Here is a 23365-nt window from a genome sequence, read left to right as displayed (position 1 = left end):
CATCAGTTGAGAACTGGAATAATAATCGATGAACATTGAAACTATGAAGTCCTGATAATTCAAAGACACTCACGACATTTAAAGAGATATGTTTGAAAAATTAAGAAAATTACTGAGCTCTGAGTTCCTCAAACAAATAAAGGTGCAACAATTTGTCAGTTTGAGTAAAGGATGATGAACATGTTTATCTAAATATTCACTAATATAAAGACAAGTATTTTAAATTATTTCACAAAACAGGCTCAGTGTCAAGTAACTTGCCAAGGTCAAACAGTAAGGACTAAATTTAATTTTTAAAATTCTTTATTTTTAAATAAAGTTTAAAAGTAATGTGAGTAGTGTAAAATATTCAAATACAGAAATGTATAAAGTTGAAAATCTCCTGTAATCTACACTGTTCAAAGAAAGCCATTAATAGACTTTTCTATGCATTATAAACATAAATATGCACATTTTTAAATGAGTTCATACATTTTCCTGTCAATAGTTTGTTTCACTTAATATATTATGGCCATTTTTCCATGTCTACACACAATAAATTTACTTCCATTTTAACAGACACCTAGATTTTCTTTTATGGCTGAACCATGTGTTATTTAACCAATCCTTTTGATAAACTTTTAAGTTTTCTTCTACATTTTTCTACCATGTAATTTTCATACTTCTGTAGTAACTTGAATATTGTCAGTTCCTGTCTCATTTTGCGTTCCGATTTGGAAGATAATTTCAGTATGGCCATAAGCTCTAATTTAATAAATACTTGGATCTGTCAAGTTTCGATATTGGTAGATACTGTATCAGGTAGGACTCAATTTCAAGCAAGAGAAACCCAACTCAAAGTAACTTAAGCAAAACAGGGTATTTATTGGTTCACATAACTGAAAAGTCCAGGGGATATACTAGCTTCAGGCACGGTTGGATCCAGGGGCACAAACTTTGTTATCAGGACTCAAGTCTCTCCATCATTTGGCTCTGCTTTCTTCTGCACTGGCACTTTCTGACTGGCTCATTTGATATGGTGGGCCCTGGTGGTTTGAGTTTTTCATCTTACAAAGCTAAGCGACTTCAATAAAGAGAGCTTCTGAGCTTCTCCTCCTCCACAGTTCAGTAAAATTCCTGGGCTTCAGTATCACTAGACCAACTTGAATCACATGAACATTCCTGAACCAATCACTACAGTCAAGGAGATGGACTATGCTGATGGATCAGGTCTGAACCATGTGGACTGAAAACAGGTAAATATGGTTCCAAGAAACATCAGGGAGTTGTTACAAAGAGATGGAATGGATGCTGGTCAATCAAAAACAACTCCTGCCAATGATAAGACCAGATAATGCAAAAGTTTAACCTCTGGTCATAAAGTTGATGCTAACATTGTTACTTCCTCGATAATACTCTGGAAGAACATCATGAGGAGTAAGTTTGTCCTGTTCACAGGAAGTTTGTAATCCATTTGAATGAAACAATCATCTTCAATAGCATACTCTGGATGATACAACACAGTTTCAATATAAGTAAACTCAGTGGTCATGAGTCTGAAGGCCCAACTGTCTTGCTGACATAAAGCAGGATAACTAGCCTCCCACCAGCGAACAGTTCTGTGAGGCTATTCAAGTCAGTGGTAAATTTTAAGTTCAGTGGAAGAGTTTTCTTGTGTTAAGTCTTTTGGCAAGTTGAACTGGTACATTTCTGTGAGTGCTGATGAATCAGACTCATCTCTGTATTAGTGCACGAGAGAGGAATGGACAATGATTTCAATCTGCTGTACTCCTGCAGATCTGATCAAAGGGGTCCCAGGTGCTGAAAACAATCAAATACAGGTGTAGAGGCTTACTCTGCACTTAACAACAAGAAAAAGCTGTTGGTCAAGGATTATACAGAATGGTCCTTCCTGTTGTGAACATTAAGTCCTGGTAGGCTGAGGTGCAGGTTGCTTCTGTTCAAAATTCCTTGGTGGGCCTGGGTATAAGTTAGGCCAAGATCACTGGTAGTCTTCTCAAGCACAGTCAGTCTGTTTGCAGCAACATGTCCAAAAAGGCAGGCAAGGGCTGAATCAGGTAACCAGGCAAGTAGGGTACCATCAGCAGGGCCAGCCATACTATTAGCCAGACGTGATCTGGAAGAACAGGATGATGACTATTGAAGCTCTGTAAATCAGTTCTTATCCTGAGTACTCCAGGGTTAATCCACAGGCTTTACTCTGGATACATTTTTCTGATCTTAAAGGGCCAGTCAGGCACAGCAGCTTTCATTTTCCTGTTCCTTTCCCCAGAGCTTTCAGCTCAGGAGACGGCTTTATCCTCAATTCAGACTTGAGGTTCTGTTTAGGAACCTATGCTACATCTGGGATTGATAAGGTTGGGAGAGCCAGGTTTATCAAGATTGGCCCTACTTTCTTTGGTAATCAAGTCTCCATCCTCTGTAACTCAGCCTATCTGTGAGAATCACCTTATATATAAGTCAAGGCCTCAGATTGGTTGACTGATGAGATCTGAGGCATGGAGATAGTAGGCAAGATACTAGGTTTGAGTTTCAGGCGTTTTGGTTTTTCAACCATCAACTCTTATACAGTGTTCATTAGACTCTAGAACAGACGATCATCCTCATTCTTAAGCCCCTCATTTTGACAGGATTAAAGGGAATGACTGGCAGTGTAGATGAATGTCTTTTTCTGTAAAGTACAGAGAAAGAGAAAATTGAGCTGACATTTTGAAGGTAGTAGAAAAACCTAGTTTGTAGATGATTTCTTCTTTACAAATAATAGTTGTATATACAAGCAGGCTAGTCATCAGATTTTTTATTTGTTGAGGGTGAACAGTCTAGAGTAAACAGACTTAGGCCTTGTTTGATGATTTGTAGACCCAGTCATGTAACCACCATAAGGACAAGAGACAAAGATATAAAGAAACCTTTCCCAACATTTAACCAGTGCATTTGTTAAAGTAGTTGAGGACAGCTGGCCCTTACGTTGACTGTGTAGTAAAGGAATGAGATTTCTTTCATGACACAAATCGAAGTCTACTTGTTTGATGTGATTTGGTCTGGGAGTTCATAAATGGAATCCTTCCTGCAGAAACAGATAAATTGTCTTAAAGCCTGAGAATATCTCACGGCAAGGAATGAAGTCAGCAACTGTGAATAAGTGTGAAACAACAGCACTGAGACAGATGAAATTCCATTAAAACATCCACAAGGACGAGGGACTGTGGTCTTGTGACATTAAGCAGCAGCAGCAGGAAGCTCTTGAGTCTACTGATAATACTTAGCTGCAAGCTTTGTAGACTTTTTTTCAAGTCATTCTACATTTCCACCAAAAAGGTAGATGATATGCAATTTGAGATGCCAAGCAAGTAAGTCATCATGGCCTGGCCAACAGGCCTACCTCCAAATATCCCTAACATCTATACTTGATAGTACCAGACATCAAAAGATCTATCTTAAAAGAACATCCCTTGTGGGCTAGAAGAAAATTTTCCAAACAGCCACATTTTAAATTACACCCAAGTAAAGATATTCAAAGATTGTCTCTTGTGGATCGGGGTTACATGCAGTTAGAGCTGAGTATTCATAATTTTTGGAACAGAACAGGCAGAAATGCCAGTGATGGAGAAATTGTTTTAACTTTTTTTTTTTAAGGTTATTAGCTCATTTATCTTGGAAACAGCAGTTAAACTGAATAAAAACCAAGGAGCAGTGTAACTGCCACTGGTTGAGTCACAGTGACTTGTAGTTTAAGATGAATGATAACCAGGTACCCTTTTAGGTAACGTTGCCAGTATCTGAATTTTGCTTTCATAGTTAATGGTTATCCCTTGCACACGAAGTACAGTACCATGGCCGATGACGGGAGGTTCAACGTACAAGTTGGTCTAATATGGCCTCAATGAGGCATCAACTTCAATATCAGCTTCAATACCTGGCAATTCAGGTATCTAAGGAGGATCAAGACTTCCAAGTCATGTATTTCAAGTACCACTAGAACATCTGGTGTGTGTGAAAGAAGTTGGGTAAAGGGGTTTGTCAGTGTAGAGTACACATGAATTGTTCTCTGGTTCTATCCAATTCCAGGAATGAGTGGAAGTCCATGTAGGGCAGAGGGCTGTTAATCTAGGTCCATCTGATACCACTTTCAGCCCATATGACTCTGGGGGGCAAAGACACGCCCATCTTCTTGGCCTTTTCTGAGTTGGCTCATAGTTAGTATCCCTTAGAATGTTCGGCAACAACTGAACTTGGACTGTTTCGGCAGAGGTATAGATGAAAATGTCATTCAGGTCGAACATATTGCTGTCTAGGGCAGTGGTTTTCAAACTGTGTTCTGCAGAATTCTAGCTGTTGTAAAGAAGTCTCCTTAGGTGTCACCATGGTGGTAAAAGAAGATGCTTGTGGCAGGTTTCAGGCCCCCTACTCCTGCTTCATCCAGAGCAGCTTCACTCTTACTCTGGGCTTCCACATAGTTTTCATTCAAAGGGCTTCACGGCCACAAAGCCTTTCGAAAACCAATGATCTAAGAATAAGGTGTTCACAAAATGCTGAAATACAAAAAATAGGTCACAGAAACCAGAAACTGTGTGAGCAAAGCCGTGGTAAGCCAAGGTGTTTTCCTATTCATTCTTTCCCTTATGTGGGCCACATTACAGAATGATGAAGTTAACATTCAGGTCTGCTATAAATTCTGATTGCCTGAAATTGAGCTTGTAAGTGACTATCACAGAACAAGACTATTGGTCTTCAGTGACAATAGCACTGGGGTTTTTAGTCAGCATACAGCTGCAAAATGCCTTCATTTCTTTGTAAATATTATTCCAAGAAGTCCAGAGCATAGCTGGATGACTTCTCTTCAAGCACTGATAAGATCTCAATGGGCCACAACTCAAATTCTAAGAAAAAGTATCTGCTTCTCACCCCTCCTCCCCCTTTTCTCCATCCATTTCCTCCTCCCTTCCCTTCCCAATCTCCTCACCCACCTGAGATGCAATGCCCTTGAACTAGGCTTACAGCACAATTCTAGTGACAGAGAAATATATCACTAAATGTCATGGAATTCAATTTGGGGACAGAATGAACTCTCCCCCATTTCCCTCCCATGTATCCCCACAAATCTTCTACAGGTTCCTCTGTCAGAAAATAAATGTAACGGTCAAGAAGCAGGACTCTCAGATGATGGAGATACACCAATTCAAATAGTTATTGACAAAGTAAGAAAAAGGGGGTTTCAAAGATCCTGTTTATTCCTGGGTCTCCAGGGCAATCTGTCGGCAATCAAGAAGAACTAGCCATATGCTCTAGAGCAGTTTCCCCATTCCATTCAAAGGAATGCGGTAAAGATAACATTCTGTGCTTGACTAAACTTAGGACACACTGGGCTAAACAGCGAAAATGAGGCTCTTTGCTGCAAGCCTTCTGGGATCCTTTAATATACTACACTACACTATGAATCAGGGAACAGGATATGTTTTACAGTATTTTACCACCTTGACTAAAAAAGCTCTCTCTATATGATATATATGTGTCATATGCACACACACACATATATATGAACAGTACTGCTCTAAAAAATGGATGGCTCATTTTTTGTAAATACTAGTTTGGGCACAGAGGATCACAGATAAGATCTTGGTGTTCAAGAATATTAATAAAACTAAAAAGAAAAAAAAAAGGGACAACATATGAACAGGGATCCCCAATCAGTTAGGCCATCTTTGGGAAGACCATGAAGATGGATGAAAGGTCTAAAAGCAGCTTTGTGTTTCATGCTGGGTAGTCTTTTGTCAGATGATCATGTGCCTCGTTGACTGGACTGTCTACCACCAAGGAGACAGTCTGCTTCTAAACAGGGGTATTGTCATGGGATTCTGGTCTAGGAGCAGCTATCGCATTACATTTATGACATCCTGACTGAGTGAGGGCACCAGACCAGGAAGTTTGAAACTCTTCTCGGGTTCCCAACCTCCAGTCATTTTAACACTGCAGGTAAAGTAGAGGCTAAGTTAATTCCAAGGAGAGAACTGGACTAGGAGTCAGAAGGCCTGGCCTCTATCACTCTGTAGCTGTGTCACCTCTGATAACCTTTTAAATTTCCGTTTCCTCATTTGCAAAAAGGGATTATAATTTATGTTATTTTGATAATTAAGATTAATGCATGTAAAAGTGCTTTGAAACTGTAAAGTGCTCAATAAACATAAGGGATTGCCACATAGGTTCTACCTGGATGTATCAAGAGGCCTTTTCTGGCATCTGATTGGAGCTGTGTGAGATGCTGTTAGGCAAAGGGATTCCTTGGTAGAATTTCTTACATTTGTGTGAAAAGTTCTGGTTCCTGAGTAATCCCAAAGAAGATGCTATGAGGAGTTCATTGTGCCCGTTTTAATCCCAATGGGTCATAATATCTGCTTTCTCATTCAGTATGCTACTACAGATTTGAAGCAAAAGGGACAGAGTCCAGTGATCTCAATGGGATCCTAGACACTTCATGAACTTCAATCATTTGAGATTATGGGGTGTGGTCCAATGTTGTTCTCAAAAAGATGTTGCCATGCTTCAGACAGTGTTGATAACTAAAAGTCCCCTGGTCCAAATTTATCACGTGTCTCTGAAGGCTCGAACTGAAGAAACGAAATGCACACTCATGGAACAAACTGGGCCTTTGTCGTGATAAAACAACTTCAGCTATTTGGCTTGAAGAGTTTGACTTTACTATAAAGGGATGTGCTGAATCTGGGTAGAACAGGACAGGAGTGGAGGTAAAGGCCACATCATGATGGCTGAATGCCTCTTGGGTCACAGTGTCCACTGGAATGATGTCTTCTTCAGTAGTAAGGTGGTAGCAATCACCATGGGCAAAAATCCAGGTACCAGATCTGTAGGCTGACGGAAGAGCACAAGGAAGGTGGTCAGAAGATCCAGGTGAACACTCAGCAATCAGGAGGCACAGGACTGAAAGGGACAGGGACAAAACAGATAAGACAACAAATGCATGGAATTACAAACACAAGACTAACACTGGGGTCCGTCTGCTGTTAGCACATCAGCTACCTGATGGATACTAATTCTTTACAAGCCTGGCTTAGAAGCTGACAGATGATAAACGGGGGGGAAAAAGCGCCTTATGATTAACAATTAGTGATAAGAACAGAAAGAGTTCACTGGCAAAGACTGTTTCCTGACTCTTGAGAACAAACTGTCTCAGGGAAGCAGCAAAAAGGAACCGTCCTGGGTCTCATACTTTGGGCGAGTAATTTGATTGCATTCAGGCTGCAGGACAGTGGCTGGTGGGGGAGAAAGAAGTGGCTCCACATGTGGCCACAAGAAGAATTGAATTTAAGTGTATATATCAACACAAAAGCAAAGCAGCTATTTCCCTTCTTCCTTTTCCAATGCCTTCGTCGAACTGTCGTATGACCTTGTACTTTTAAAAAAGCTGCCCTGAACTTTCATTTTAACAAGATTCCATCTTGAGTGGGGGAGAACAAGGTACACAGGGAATAAGGCCCTGGTCCTTGCACTCTTCTGTAGTACCATATGCAACATTTCAGCTTCTCTTTATGTTTGAGAGCACCCTTCATCTTTTAAAATTTAGAATTAAAAAATAATAAAAACATGAGCTAAAGGAAGAAACATGGCCCCTAACTAGTGACTTTTCTCCTAATCGAGTTAATTAGGTTATCACACAGCAATTACACAATTACTGAGTACTTATTCTGAGTTGGTCTGTTCTCTAAATTCCTCTTTTCTATTAAATGCTCCATTGTATGTGGCAGTACATGTGGGCAAAGATTTGCAAGACAAGGCCCTTGCTTTCATGGGGCTCGCTATCTGGAAAGAGAGGAAATGCATGCAAATAACTCCAGTCATGCGCTGCATGACCTTTCCATCAATGATGAACCATATATACAATGGTGGTCCCTAAAATTACTATCACGTAGCACAGGTATACAGCAGGCTATTCCATCTAGGTTTGTGAGAGTACACTCTATGATGTTCACACAACAACCAAATCGTCCCACAATACCTTTCTGAGAATGTATCCCTGTTGTTAAGCAAAGCATGACTGTACTTTACAAGATATCGCGAAGATAGATAAAAAGATATATAACGTGTTATAAAATTTAAAAAAGATTATTTCTAGCTAAAGTTAAGAGAATTATGGAGAAGACAGCATCTGAGTTGGATATTAAGGAAATGGCAGAGTTTTGACAGGAGAACAACCAGAGGACAGTATTTCAGGGTAGAGAAGAGAGCAAGAACAAAAGGGCAGAGATGGTAAAGAAGGCGGCATTTTGGAAAATGGCAAATACCGTAGCTCACTTTGGATGGAGTGCTGTCAGAGTTTGCACCAAGGGTCTGGCAGCAACTCAGGTGTTCGAATTCCCAGAAACAGCGCTGGTGGCAGTGCTTGCTCAGTCATCTCTTCTCAAAGCAAGGTCAATAGTCTCAAAATTCAAAAATAAAACTATCCAGTTCCAGAGTTCCTGCCACATCCTGATAAGCTCTTCCAGGTCTCAGGTCCAGTTCTTGAAAATCCAGAATCCACGCCGTGGCTACACTGAAAGACATTTGCTCCAGCTAGTGCAGAACACTGTAGTGAAATCCTTTCAACCTCCTATCCTGGACATCTCACGTTCTGTCACAGAATTTCAAGCTTAAGTTCCAGTTTTTTTTTCCTCCTCTCTCTCTCTCCTGAGGAAAGCATCTTATCACCACAGTCTTTAAGATTCTTTTGAGGTACCTCCAGAATTACAAAAGAACTAAAAGAACAACACATTTTTCTCCAAAACAGTCATTTCTCTGGAAGTGAGATCATCTGTCTCTGCCCTTTAGATAAAGGGAATAGTCAATTGATTTTTTTCAGACATCTGTATGAAACAGCAGAACTGGTAACACCTAACCAGACAAAATACACTGAAATGTGTTTGTGTTCACTTGCTTAGAGCTGTACCACTGGTAAGCACCACTCCACAACACGAAAATGTTTGAAATCCAACTGTTCAAACATTTCTATAGTGTTTGCTGGATCATGGCCTGGAATTTGATAAAAGCAGCTGATAATTAACAAAGAAGCAAAAACTGGCATTTTGGCCATCTTAGTAACACACTTGCAAGCAAATAGAAGAGAAAGCAGGCCAGGAAAAAGTTAAGCTTTGAAATATTCCCAAATCTACTGATTTTGAGGTTCAGAGGTTCTAACAAAACTTTTCAGAGAATGTTAACTTTCACTTAATAAAGAAAAACCCCCAAACATCTTCAGGAATTCCATGCCTGGTTCAGTCTGTTCCAGGGAGCCAGCCTGCTAAAAATCCACCTGCACCATTAATTACCTGGACTTGGCAGCACCATTTAAAAGTAAGCCTGCTCACTACCAACCACAGATTAGGGATAGAAAATAGGAGCAAGTAACGGATAGCAACTATACTCGTGGAAAATGGTCAATGAAAGTCAGAAAGGTAGTCAGGCACCAGTAAAAGCAGCAGAAAACACAGAGTTGTCGGGCCAGATTAAATAGGCTTCTTGATACTCGAAAACACATCCGCTCCTGGTTTTAGCTGCTTTATATTGGGTGCCATTGTACCACACGTATCAGCCACCCTTCAGGCACCCCATGGTGAAAAGACAAGACTCAGAATAGAAGCCAAACAGCGGAGTGTCATTACCCCGAATATCCATTATGCATAGAAACAGCTCACATATCCCAGGGATTCAAACAGGGGCTTCAAATTGGTTGTGAAGGGTCCCAAATGACATCTAGGCCTCAGTTTCCTCCCTGTAGCATAAAGGAATTGTGGTTCTTAACTCTTCCGGGTCACAGAAGCGATGGATCCTTATTCCCCTAAAACACACATTCCCACTAATTTCTGCATACAATTTCGGGGAGTTTGGGGATCCCAACTCCAATCCAAGGTTCCCAGGTTCAAAATCCAAGGACTGGGCAATTGCTAAGTTTTCTCGTAACTAACAACAACCATTACAAACAATAATCATCCCTTACGAACACCGATGCTTTATAGTTTACAAAGCGCTTTCAATCCCACAAACATGGACAGGCATAGGAGGAAACTGAGGCGCAGAAAATTAGAGTGACTTGCCTAAGGTCACTCGGCCAGCTGGTGGCTAGGCCCGGAAGCAAACCCAGCTCTTCCGACTCCGGAGCTTGTCTCCCCACCCCGGAGCTGCCGCCAAAGCTCCTGCCCCTCACTAAGGCGGCATGAGGAGAAAAAGGCAAAGTAGAAAGCCCACCACCAACCATCCCCCAGCCCCCTCTTGCCCCCCCAACTGGGTCCTTGCAGGCCCCGAAGGGTGGCGCCAGGCCTCCAGGCCGGCCCCGGCCACCCCCGCCTCCCCGGCCGCGCCAAATCCCGCCGCCGCCGCCGCCTCCCCGGGAGCGGGGCGGAGCAGCTGCCCGCCGCCGCCGACCACCCGGACGACTCCTCGTCGAATCGCAAACGCATAGGCCGCCGCCCGAGTTCTGCGTACGAGAAGAAAGACGCGGCGCGAGCGCCAACGGCCACCGGGCGCGCGCCGCGGCGGCCGGGCCTGCGCCCCAAGAGCTGGATGCCAGAGCAGGAGAAAGAGCCGCCAACCGATCGCTCGATCGACCGCGCGCCCGCTCCTTCGCCCTACCAGACCGGGAAGGGGGGGAGGGCGCGCCAGGGCTTCTTCGAGTTAGGGGCCTGACTCCCCGGCGACGAGACAAGATGGCTCCTCCGGTCTGCGCCGCAGCTACCGTCCCGGCTGCGTCGCTCGGCCCGCCCCCGGTACTGTTTCTTTAAATGGCGGAGAGGGTCAGGAAAGCAGGAAGAGAGGCGCGCGCGCTCACGTGACAGGGGCGGGTCCGGCTAACAAGATCCGGTCACGTGGAGACACTCTACTCACCAATCAAGAGGCGTCGCATTAGGGCGGGGGCGGGAGGAGCTGCGGCTCTGTGATTGGTCGAAGGCGCCGCGGAGGCCTCGGGGGCTTGGGGCGTCGGGGAGTGCGCGAGGCGGCCCGGGTTGTGTGCACCAGCGGAGACAAAGCGGTGGCTGAGGTGGCGGCAGCGGCTGCGGCAGCGGCAGCGGCGGCGGAGCAGTCCTAAACGCCGAATTTCGTGGTGCTGAGTCCCGTCATCCTCTGATCCAGCGCGGCGCGCGGGCGGCTGGTTTCGCGGCGGCGGCGTCTGCGGCGGCGGCAGCGGCGGCGGCAGCACATGGTTCCAAGAGCGCGCTGCGGTTGTTGGGTTCCAATTCCGTGGGGAGGGACAAAGGCAGTTGCGAGCGCCGGGCAACGCCCGGTCGGGTGGTGAGCTCGCCACTGCCTTGGATCCTGGCCTTGAAAGCTGGGACTTTCTCCTGTGTGTGAGGCGGCGGCCACGGACCGAGGCCGGGGAAGGGCCTGAGAGGCTGAGTCCGCCGTCTGAGGGAGGTGGGGGAGGGGCACCGCCCGCCCGAGGCGATTTGGGCGGGTCGGTTCTGAGGCATTTCAGCGGGTCATTGTGAGGTAATTTGACCCCCTCCTGTGAGGAGGCTGGGGCGGGACGGCAAGCTAGGCTTTGCCTGCGTATTGAACATAGAAATCGGCCTCAGTGTTTAGGAGATCTTTCGGTTGGGAGGTGGTGTATCCGGAACTAAACGCCATATGCGCTGCGTCGACATCGTCGTCACCAGTCTGGGGCCCTTTTAAGGATCCTGCGATCATTGGTGGCGAAGAAATGGGTGATTGTCCAGTTTTGTGACAGAAGTTGATAAATTTCCAGATTGGTAAATTTCCTCACAGAAATTTAAAGGAACAACAACAACAAAAGACGCGAAGATCTTGAAGATGGAGCAGTAATAAAACGGCCAATTCCAGAACCATCTACTCCAAGACCATCCACATTCGACTCCTTGAACTATCGCAATTTAAACGCTAAAGCTGCGTAAGACTACAGGCTTAGGACGTAGTTCTTTCCGAAATATTACATCATAATCATTGAGAAGATAAAATATTCAAAGGAGAAATCAGTTGTAGGTTTAGACAGCGCTTTGAATATATTTTGGATAGGTGCTAGGTAACCTTGTTTAACTGTAGGGAGCACAGACTTACCAAACCTTTACTGGAAGGAATCCTGGAAAATCTATTCCATTGTAAGGTTTTATTTCCCAGTTAGTGGGTAAAGCACTTGAAGACCTCCCTGCACTCATGGCTTTCACAAATTACAGCAGTCTGAATCGAGCTCAGCTAACCTTTGAATATCTGCACACAAATTCGTAAGTATCTGATAGGTGCTACTGAGGTCACTGATAATGGATTTCGATGAATATGGAAATCCTTTCCCCAGAAAATTTTGCTTTTTTTACTTTTTGGGATATATCCCTGCATGAGTCTTGAGCTCTTGTGTTGAAGAACTGAGATCAGTGAAATATTTGTTGCTAATCCTGAAGAATATGATCTTCACTTACTGGCTCAAAATTTATTTGATCAAACACAAACTAGGTATTCGAAGTCAATATATTGAGTTTCATTCAGGTGTTTGATAGGAATCCAACACATACTGTTCTTTGGATTGCCAAAGTTGGACAGTTCTAGCATCAACTCTTTCTCATTTTTAGTGACAACAGCCCAAACGGTTGGGTTATAGCAAGTCTTTTCTTTATAACAAGAAAAGAAAAAAAAGAATGAAGACATTTAATTGACAACTTGTGAGAAGAAATTAGTGATTTTTTTTTTTTTAAATTTCAGCAACAGTTGGCTTTATCTTCCTGGGAAATTAGTCCCTAACATCCCATATAGTTTGTATATGCTAAACAGGAAATGGCAACTTGTTTAACCCATGACTTAAATAGCTTTTTCCCAAAATGTGTGCAAGTTATAGAACGTATGCTGTGTTCATGGTTTTTCAGTTCATGGAGAGAATGACCATCTCTCCGCCTTGATCTGGAATGTTTCAGGGTTAATCCCTAGTTCCACTCTCTTGGAAGTAATCCAGTGGGGTCACAACTACTTAGTGTTTTTATACATTCCTTTGTTGCTTTTGAGCTGAGAGTAAGTTTTCTACCATTTTAGTACCTTTAGAAGTGATGAGCAACTTAATGAATGGCCCAGAGATCTGAAGAACCACCTTCAGGGTTTAGACTATAGATTTTAGTTAGCCAGTAATAGTGCAGTAAGTTTTAGCCTTTTATGGGAAAGGCCAACATGTTACTTGTGATAGTCTGTAATTTTTTGTTTGCTATTTTTCCTACGAAGGAAATAAAGAATTTGAGTAGTGAAGTGAATTGCCAAAGAATCAGAACCTGGTTTTATTTTGTTTTGTTTAGGACACTTCTTAACTGAACAAGAGCATTTTACTGTAGAGGTCACCTAGGTGAATTCTCATGCTATGGATGGTGAATCTGAAATTCAGTTAGATAAGGTCGCTGGTCAAAGGTTACTCATCTAGTTGATCACATAGTCTTAGGCAGAGCCTTCAGTATCCTTTTTTATGTTTGGACCGCTACATTAAGAACAAGCAGTTGAAGTCCACTTAGATGTTCACAGATAATTGTGGTTGATAAATGGTTATCTCAGTTCTGAATTTTGGAATGAAGGGCCAAATTTGGAAAGACAGACTATATGATAATTTTGGAAGACCATGAACCGAGACTTCAGAAACTGGGTTCTTGTTCCAGCTTCCCCAAAGACTGTCTTTGATGGTGAAATACAAGCGTACCTCGTTTTACTGTGCTTTGCTTTATTGCACTTCACAGATAACTATGTTTTTTACAAGAACCTCCACGAATAAAAAGATATGACTCACCGAAGGCTCATGATGGTTAGCACTTGTGAGCAATAAAGTATTTTTTAGTTAAAGTACGTACGTTATTTTTGTGGATGTAATGCTGTTGCACACTTAATAGACTACAGTGTAGTTTAAACATAACTTTTATGTACACTGGGAAACCAAAAAGTTTGTGTGACTCGCTTTATTGCGATATTTGCTTCATTGCAATGGTCTGGAACCAAACCTACAATATCCCTGAGGTAGGCTTGTAATAGTAACAGCAGTTAACTGCTTCATGTTAGTCACTGTTTTAAACATGGTTGAAAGTGTTCTTTATAGTAATCCTGCTGGAAGAAGGCTTACTTCTATTTTGCATTTGAGGAAACTGAGGCTTGGAGAGATTATATGCCAAAGGTTACACAGCTGTTAAGTGGCAGATTTAAGGCAATAAGATCTGGTCACAATGGTTAGTACTTATAACGATTAGGCAGCACTGACTCTAGTTAGTTTTACCTTTAAAAGCTTGTCTCCTTGTCTGTAAAGCAAGGGTTTACTTCCAACATTAAAAGTCTTCAATTTTAGTTTATCTTGTTGAGCCTGTAATTTGAGGATTTTCAGATATTTCTTTGCTTATTTCTTCTGCTACTTTATTAGGAGTAGGTGGACAGAGCCAAGGCAAAGAATCGAACCTCAGTGAAGTCACTTGTTTAAAGTGAAAGTGGAGAATTTTCTGTGAATTTGACTTACCATGTTGAACTGGAATCACCTCCTTGTACGAACATTTGAGGGTTGGATGTATCATTTTGGAAGCTCTGGAATTTTTTAGCTGGATCACACCTTTGAAGTTGTCTACTTTTGAATGTGTACGGTCCTGCCAGAAGAAAATGCACACCCTAGAACACCAAGAAAAGTTTTTGGTTTGTAGCCAGTCTCAAGAGATTTTTTTTATTGTGGTAATCTGACGGGAAGTTCATTTCTAGAGGAAACAAATTTTTAAATTTTCATTAGATATGACTTGTTACTCCTAACGATGGTAGATGTATCTCATCTTGTCAAGTGGTACAATGTCACCTTCAGAGAAGGGAAGATTTGTCTTACAGTACCTTCTCCTTTGTTCTAATTTTAAAAACAAGACCATGTTAGGGTGTCTGACATTTACAGTATTGCCACATTGTGAATTATGAAAGAAATGACACTTTGCCTACCTGCCATTTCATGTAGACTTGCAAACAGAGCCAGGCTACAAGGGTGGAAATCAGTGTGGTGCAGTGGAAGGAGCATGGGCTTGAGAGCCAGCCAGGCTTGGATTTGACTGCTTCCTGGTTGTGTCCTTGGGCAGGTCAACTTCTCTGAGCCTCAGTTTCTTTATCTATAAGATGGGGCTAATCTGAGAGTGATTATGAGGATTTTGTAAAATAGTGTTTATAAAATAATTAGCTCATACCTGGTACGTAGTAAACATTTACTAGATGGTGAGTATTATTTGTTCTGTTTGTAATATTAGCTTAAAGAAACCAAAAGTTGATCAGTGTGTGTACCAAACCTGCTGTTTGGTGCTAGTCATTAGATAAATTCTTAGTGAATTCTGGAACATTTGTTGGAGATGATAAACATCTGTCTTGAGTTTTTTTGGCTATTAACTACGATAACTATTGATGGTTATTCTCTTGGTTACAACAAAGTTAAGGTTTAAAGGAAACCTGGGAAATTCTCATTGGAACATGAATCTTAGGCTAATTTCTTTTAATACTGGATGTTGCTAGTAGGAGATGATAAAAATTAGTGTTTTTTAATAAAAGGAGCTTTATGCTGTTACTGCTCTTTGGTGGTGGTTTCAGTGACTGCGAGTAAGAAGTTGATGAGAAATCTAGGCGCTAGATTCCAGATGTAGTGGTGGTAGTAATGTTCCTTTGGCTTAAGATGTATATCTTAAGGCACTCCACAGACCTGCTAAGTGTTCTGGTACAGCAGGATGCTTCAGCCAGGATGCCTGCTTTCTATGTCTATTCCTGTTGGCACATTTACTAACTTATCATCTTGGCCATATGATATTTTTGGGTTGTTTTATCCGTATGTGAAGTTAAGGTGGAGGAACTTGTCAATTTTAGAGGCAGTGTTTCTTATCACTTATAATCCTATTGAAATGTAGGTTCACACTCTAAATGTATTAAAGCCACTCAAATGTAAACTGGTTGCTCTAGAATTTTTCTGCTTTATTTTCTAGCAATTAGGGCAGTTAACTATTGTCAGCATATCGACGAACTCAGCCAAGCTATCACTGTTTAGTGGGCTTATTGGTTTAAGTCTCTTGGTTTAAATTCAGGCTGAATATAAATAGGGAGACCATTTTCTTTACATAATGAGTAGATTTACATGTGAATCTATTACTGGAAATGCTGAGCTGCAAAACTGTTTTGTTCATGGTACAAATTGTATAAAAGCCAGGAAAAGTTGAAAGAGTTTGAAAATTTTTGTCTTTTTCGAGATGGTTAATCTTTCTTGAATCACATGCAAAGAGTTTTTAGGTCTGTGAAGAAAAAAATTTCTTTTGATATTCAAATATCTCTATCTCAAATGCTAGCTAGCAATGATACACCTCTTTCAACATTATTTGAAAGAAAGGGAGAACTTATGAGTTGGTATGTTTTGGTTTTTATGAGTTTAAGAGATACTAGAACCCTGGTGTTAGCATTCGTTAGTAGGATCAATTAATCAGTTGGCGGTCTAGAGAAGATTGACTGTTGTCACTGACATTACCAACACTTGTCACAAAAGGCCCCTTTTATGATGTGTTAGTATACATCACAAAAGTACCCCTGAGCTACATTTCAAGGATGTCTGTCAAAAAAAAAATATTTAACTTATCTGAAATATGTATGTGCGGAACAGCATCAATACTGTATGGAACAACAAAGACCATTTGGAATGTTTTCTTTAGATTCTAAACATACAAGGCACATTTCTAAACATTATGTGGAAAGTAGTGGAAACTTGGCCAGAGTTTCTTTGTGCTTGCCTTTTTGAGAACTTTTTACTGAATTCTAAATGTTTCTCATTTTCGTGTGAAGCAATCAGAAATATGTATTGCTGAGAAGCAGTTGCTGTTTCTGTTTTGATTTCTTTGCCCTGATGGCAGAGGGTATCAGAATTGATTTTCCAGATTATTCATATTCACCATTCTCACTACTAAAGGCCAGATACTTCATTATTTAACTTATTTATTCCAAATATTTCTGCATACAAGTTGTAGTCTCATTCTTATTATGATTGTGTTCTTGTTTTTTCCTCAGGAGCTGTGTTTCTGAGATTCCTTAAGTAAAAGTACTGATTCTTATTGAAATGAGAAGTATTGCAATAGAATTTATTTTATGTTTTTATATAACAACCTTCAAAATTAAAAAAATTCAGAGTATAGAAAACTAATTTACTTTGTAAGTTTCTCGGTCACTTCTAAGTCAGATGAATATGACTGGTTGAAATCTTGAGAGCAAATGTCACATTTACTTTTACCTTATGTTACTGTCAGCAAATTACCTTAATTTTCCAGTTTGTTTCTCCCTATTTCTTTAGTGGAGTAATCTACAGAGTACTTTTTGGTTCCTTCAATTGATAATTGGGGAATTTAAGATGATGATTCTAGAGACTTAGATATTTTTAATAATTAAATATATGGATGTGTTATGCAGGTTTTTCTCTTAGCAATTGTTTTTTTCGGGGCTGGTGTGGAGATGTGTACTAGTTAAGTTCATGCCCTCTGCTTTGGCAGCCTGGTGTTCGCAGATTCAGATCCCGGGTGTGGACCTACACGTGAATCATCAAGCCATGTTGTGGTGGTGTCCCACATGCAAAATAGAGGAAGATTGGCACAGGTGTTCAGGGCCAATCTTCCTCACCCCCTCCCCCCCAAAAAAAAGAAAAAGAAAAAAAATTGTGTTTTTTCATGTAAAATAATTAAGAATTGAATTTTGGTCAGAAGAATTTGAACTTTATTTTCTAGGTGAATTAGGTATAAAATTGCTGCTTTTGGTTAAAAAATATTTATTGATGCTGCTTTTGGCTTAGCAACAGATATATTCACTGATCTCATGGGTCAAAGTTCCTCCTAAAATTCCAAGAACTGGTAGTTTTAATTCAAAATTTGCATTTGTAAAAATTTGAAAACTTACTTGAGGAAAAACCAGTGTTCCTGGACAGTTCAGTTTTGGGTATTTATTTTATAAAAATATGTTTACAATTTATTTTAATATAGTGAGTGATCAGATTCTAGATACTGGCTTTTTAATATTGGTATATTTCATTCTAAATTTTGAGGAATTTTCACTTTATCTGCTGGCTGAAACTTTGTATTCAAAAAAATCAGCTGGAATAATTTGGTTACTTTTGAAAAATTGCTGATGGTAATATATTATGTGGATTAATGATCTTATATTTCTTTAATCCACAGTCAGGGTTTCTATGGGGGCTGGCCCGTTGGCATAGTGGTAAAATTCACACATTCTGCTTTGGCAGCTTGGGGTTTGCAGGTTTGGATCCCGGGCACGGACCTAACACCACTTGTCAAGCCACATTGTGGTGACATCCCACATAAAGTAGAGGAAGATTGACACAGATGTTAGCCCAGTGACAATCTTCCTCAAGCAAAAAAGAGGAAGATTGGCAACAGATGTTAGCTCAGGGCCAATATTCCTCACCCAGAAAATAAAAATAAAGTCGAGGTTTTTAGTGGACACGTCCTACTTTTATATCTAATAAGACTTATAGGAAATAGCACAAATTAAAGAGAGTGTAAATGGAGGAAGAATTGTAAGGATACATCTTATGCATAAATATCATCTTTATTGAGTTCTGAATAACATGGTAATTGTGTGTTTACCCAACCGAAACTTTGAGCAGCCTCCTCGAGGAGGAGATGACCATTGGCTACCTTCCTTGAAGAGGTTAACTTTAATGGGTCCTAGGAGACCACACACATCTATTGTCCTCGAAGGAGTTGTTCAAGAGGGTCTTGGGTTCCTTTCTTTAATGTGGAGAATGTTCTGTTTTGAACCAGAATTAGAGAAAGTCTTCTCACTTTCAAGTGGAATATTTTTGCTTATAAACTGCGCAAAAGTGGATGGGTTTTCTTTTTTCACCAGTAGATCACACGCTAGTATTGATAAAGCAAAATGCTAACAAGTTATCCATTGAGCATGCTTAGAGATATGCAGAAACTGGCAGCTTAGTTAAGACATTGAAAAATAAAATACAGGCATTTTTCTAGGCAGAATATGAATAGTGAAAAAAACTGCTTTCAGCACTAGTACACATAGGAATCGTTTAATGCTTCAGAATGGATGTCTCTACTCAATATAGTAAGAATAAACATTTCTGAGTAGATAGCAGAACTTGATTAACACTTGAGGGGGATTAGCAAGCTCTGGAAACACTTAAATTGTGGGGAAGTTTAAATTTCAGTAGTGTAATTCGACAATACAAATGGCGATTTTAGATTGTCTAAAAACTTATAAATATTTTATAACCTTGACTTTTTATTAGGAGTCATAGTTCAATTTCGTAATTCTTTTGCTAACTCTTAGTATTTATCATTTCAGAACCACTCATGAATTCTTGTTTGGTGCTCTTGCTGAACTGGTTGATAATGCCAGGTATGTAGTCTTCAGGCACATTCTTGGCTTGAAAAGTTTTTGGGTCATTGTGACCTTTGCTCTCTGAAGACTTGGGAGAAAGGCAATTCTGTAGCAGCTGCAACTCACTCCTAAGAGGCTTCTTATCCAAAAAGTATTTTTAATAGCACATTAGTTGATACTTGCACTTTACTTGATTAACTTTAATTTATGCATTACTCTATGTTCTAGCCTAAAAATAATGAACTTATGACCTCCAAAGCTACCTTCCCTTGTGTATTAGAGCAAGATAATTGTAGTGACACTCAGGGAATTAAGATAGAAACTTAGGAATCAAATTAATGAGCAAGACAAGCTCTGATTTAATTTGTGCTACCAGGATAGTACAGCATCTAATGTCTTTGAAATTATACCAAAGATATTGTGTCTTCCCAAAATGTATGTTTGATTGTTAGATAACTCTAGTTGATCAAAGCATCTTCCATTGTTAGCAGCTGTGCTTGGAAGAAATCATTCTTTAGCACTGTCTTATTGTGAGTTTTGAATGATGGAAGCCTAGAAATGTTGCACAAGACTGAAAAGAAGTTTGGGTTAGTTCAGAAATAAACAAATAGCAAAGCCCAAATCAAGATTCTGTTTATAATTATATTATGAAAATAGTGTCTCAGTCTTGTTTCTGAATGCAAACATAATTCGGGCACATTGTTTATTGACCAGGTATTGATGACTAATGAAGGAAGAAAAGGATGCGTTGACAGTAGAATTATTTTCTAAACAGATCTCCAGTTAATGAGCTTACTGATAGTTTTCTTTGTCTGCCTGTGTCTAGACCGTAAACCTGCACTATTATTACTTTTATTGTTCTTATTTACTGGACTGCTCATGGAAGTGTGTTGTTTAACAAGTTGTTTAACCAGAAAATTCCCATTTTGTTTCAATCTTGGTTGGCTCATAATTTTTTTATTCAACTTAAAAATGTTGTCGGTTAATGGAACTATGTTTGAATTTGCCACTTGTTAACTTAGTGAGACCCTGGTGTGCTGTGGCAGACTGCTTTGTAGTATATGGTGAACTGGAGATTTTCTGGGAGTATGTGTTCCTGCTCGTGCACACATTTTACCAATCTCTCTCATATTTGCAAATATTTTTACATGTTTCAGAACAGGTACATGTCAAGCTCTATGCGTTTCAGTGGATTTTTTGCATTTAAAACCAGTGAAACTCTCTGTGCCTCATTTTTCTTGCCTGCAGTTGGCAGAATTGGACTAGATTGCGTCCAAGCCTTTATGGAAGCCTTCACTGATGGCAGAATTTGTATTTTAGCTGATGGCTGCAGTCTAATGGAGTGCCCCTACTTTCTTTCAAGGTTAGGGAGGATAAGATAGGCTCATGAATCAGTCTGCTGACTGTAGTACATATACCATGAGACCTGATTTTTCATAGGCTTTGTGGCAGACTGTTGTTTTCCTTTTTTCTCAATATTTTGGTGAGAAGGAAAAATGGACAAGTTATTGGAACATTTTTTGTGATTGCCATCAAATGAGTGAAACATATTTTAGTCATTTCTTAGTGTGTAAAGGGAAATGTTCTTATCCTCTAGATGTTTCAACTATGTAATTTGTATTTAAAAAATGTATCCAGGTCCTACGTGTCATGTGATTATTTTGACTAATTTGGAGCTCTAGAAGTGTCTCATAGACATATAAGGAAAATTGTGTTGGCAAGTTTGAAAGTATAGCTTTAATGTATACCAAGTTTCTGTATGATTTCCTGAAAATAGAGTCAAAATAGTAAGCATCCCACTTAAAATACTATGTATTTTGATGATTGGTATTTCATGTTCTCATTTGGATCTTGATTTTTTTCTTTTAATTTTGCAGAGATGCTGATGCCACCAGAATAGATATTTATGCAGGTAAGACAGATGTCAGTCCTTTCTTTTAATGTCTGGTTCCTTTTAATGCATTTGTTGTGTGCCTAAGAAGAAATGAGTGGGAAACAACTGGTTTTTGGGCCCGGGGAGATGACAGGATTACTCCAGGTCTTCGGTAGAAACAGGGCAGCCCCGGTCAGGTGTGTAATAGAAACCAAGCATGTTGGTGTAAAGAAACTACCATGGGGTGCCACCAGGAGATTTATGGGGATGATGGAGTAGAGTCATAGGGAGTGAAATGATTAAGTACCAGTGATTTTACTGGTTGGAGTTAGCAGGTGACCAGGTTTGTAGTACCTACAACCAAAGAGAGATCTTGTTGGAGGACTTTTTCTCTCTTTGCAACCTTGGTCAGGACCAGACCCAGCCTGGAGAGTTGCTGGTGTCAGTTGCATAAAACAGCTGAGTTCCTGGGTTGATAATCAGGTTTGCAGAGGCGATGTTCTCAGACAGAGGTGTCAGGTAGGAAGGAGCACTGCTTTGCTTGAGATTTAAAGATATTGTCGGCGTCTCCTGTTTTGCTTATTTAATTGGCTCTGCTGTTGGGCAGTAAGATCCTTTCTCTTTTTCCTAGAGTGGGTACAACAGTGGAAGAATTCTTAGTCATTATCACTGGCCTTTTTAAAAAAAATTTAAATAGTTTGCTTTCTACCTGTTCAATGTATGTACCAGCATGTTTTTTGGTCATTTGAATGCTAAAAATTTGAAAGTGGAATAGAGGAAGATGGTTTTTAAATCCAGTTTGGCTAGCATGATCTATTTTTCTGACAGACTTTTCTGAAGTCTTCTGAAAGATTTGAGGTAATATTTTGAATAACGTTGTCTTAGCTTCTGAGAAGACTTGAATGTTTTATAGGAATATACACTTATCAAATAACCCCTCTTCTTAATGGATCCATTTGATAAATGAGAACAAGCACACAACTAAGAAGTAATTCTCAGAACCTCCAATGTTATAATTATGAAAAATCTTCAAGATTTGATGAATTTCTCCTGCCTGGTATACTTTGGAGCAGAGAAAATATGCTGAAGAGCTTAAAGTCAGCTATACTGCTTAAATTCTCAAAGCCTTTTGTTCAAAAGGTTCTGCCAAAGTGGTGAAAATAAGACTCCTTTTATTTTTAGAAGAAAGTAACAGGAAAAAGGGGCACAGCAGAAGAATGTTAAAAGATGGTTACTAAACTCTCAGGCCAGGTGGAGGGGCCATTCCCAAGCTACAGTGCGTATCTTACATCTCATTGTTCTTTAGTGAGTAATAGTAACCGTTACCTCTGAAAGAAATGGCACCTGTTTTAATCGTTGTACCAATGGCAAAGTAGAGAGTGGGGGCCTCCAAGTTACGTCGAAGGGACAAATCATCATGGCTGAGTCTATTTGGAAGAAGCTTTCTGAAAAACATCATCTCTGCCTCCTGCCACCTTTGGTGGGTGAAGTTCAGTAAGGAAATTTAGTCCTTTACACTGAGAATGCCTCAGAACAGTCGGATTTCAATGTAAATGACAAAGGCCCCGTATGCATTTATTCTGTGCTCAGTGTTACTCCTCTTGTGCTTTGGGAGGAGCTAAGAGAGGATGAGGGTGGGGCCTTTGCTAAGTTCTCATTAGAGAGCTTAGTCTCTAATTGGAGAGACAGTTAACATTCTACAGATGACAAGAGAACAATAGCTTGATCCTGAGGGAACTATCAAGGCTGTTAAGGATTAAATGGTGCAGTAGAAGCTCTAAGCACTATAGCATTTTGGAAAAGACTTGATTTACTCTCAAGATTGGGAGTCTTGGCTGAGATGTCCTTAATTTCGCACCTTTCTACCTCAGTGCCTTATTAACACATTCAACAGGAGGGAAAAAAGCAACCTCATCTTACAAGTAAAATAATAGAATTAGTAATATGTTAATACTATAAAGTTCTTGTTGTTAGTACGTGGGGGGAAAGTATTTTCCTGTCTCCCCTTCTGAAACTAAATTGATACTGAACTTGGAAATCTCCCCAAATATCAGATGTAGCTTGAATTCACCACAGTGTCACATTTTAAAAGATTGTATTTAAACCTGAGAAGGGTAAGAAAGGAATCAGACTCTCAAAAAACCGAGGTGT

General features: G+C 40.3%; 2 protein-coding genes and 1 long non-coding RNA gene across 8 annotated transcripts in view; 1 reads left to right on the top strand and 2 right to left on the bottom strand.

The window, feature by feature from the left end:
* Positions 1 to 840: 840 nt before the first annotated feature.
* TUG1 (taurine up-regulated 1) lies at positions 841 to 10656 on the bottom strand (the record flags this gene model as incomplete). Its single annotated transcript, XM_070516717.1, has 3 exons — positions 841 to 4532; positions 6208 to 6936; positions 8308 to 10656. A coding segment is annotated over one exon (465 nt), but the record flags the coding sequence as incomplete, so codon positions are not given.
* LOC106826625 (uncharacterized) lies at positions 841 to 11395 on the bottom strand. The gene is made up of 2 exons (XR_011505445.1): positions 10870 to 11395; positions 841 to 2671 (listed from the first exon to the last, which is right to left on the bottom strand). It is a non-coding gene; the product is annotated as an uncharacterized lncRNA (long non-coding RNA).
* MORC2 (MORC family CW-type zinc finger 2) overlaps positions 11379 to 23365 on the top strand; it is a 39498-nt gene continuing 27511 nt past the window's right edge. For all 6 annotated transcript variants that reach the window (XM_014834622.3, XM_014834599.3, XM_014834615.3 and 3 more), the window contains exons 1-3: positions 11379 to 12221; positions 19306 to 19359; positions 21219 to 21253. In XM_014834622.3, coding sequence (XP_014690108.1) covers positions 12154 to 12221; positions 19306 to 19359; positions 21219 to 21253 — 157 coding nt within the window. In that variant the 5' untranslated portion in view covers positions 11379 to 12153. The remainder of the gene's footprint in view (positions 12222 to 19305; positions 19360 to 21218; positions 21254 to 23365) is intronic.

Source organism: Equus asinus, chromosome 8, assembly GCF_041296235.1.
Source record: "Equus asinus isolate D_3611 breed Donkey chromosome 8, EquAss-T2T_v2, whole genome shotgun sequence".
NCBI classification, from domain to species: Eukaryota; Metazoa; Chordata; class Mammalia; order Perissodactyla; family Equidae; genus Equus; species Equus asinus.
The sequence above is the reverse complement of the archived record's forward strand: the minus strand, read 5'-3'. Positions and strand labels throughout refer to the sequence as shown.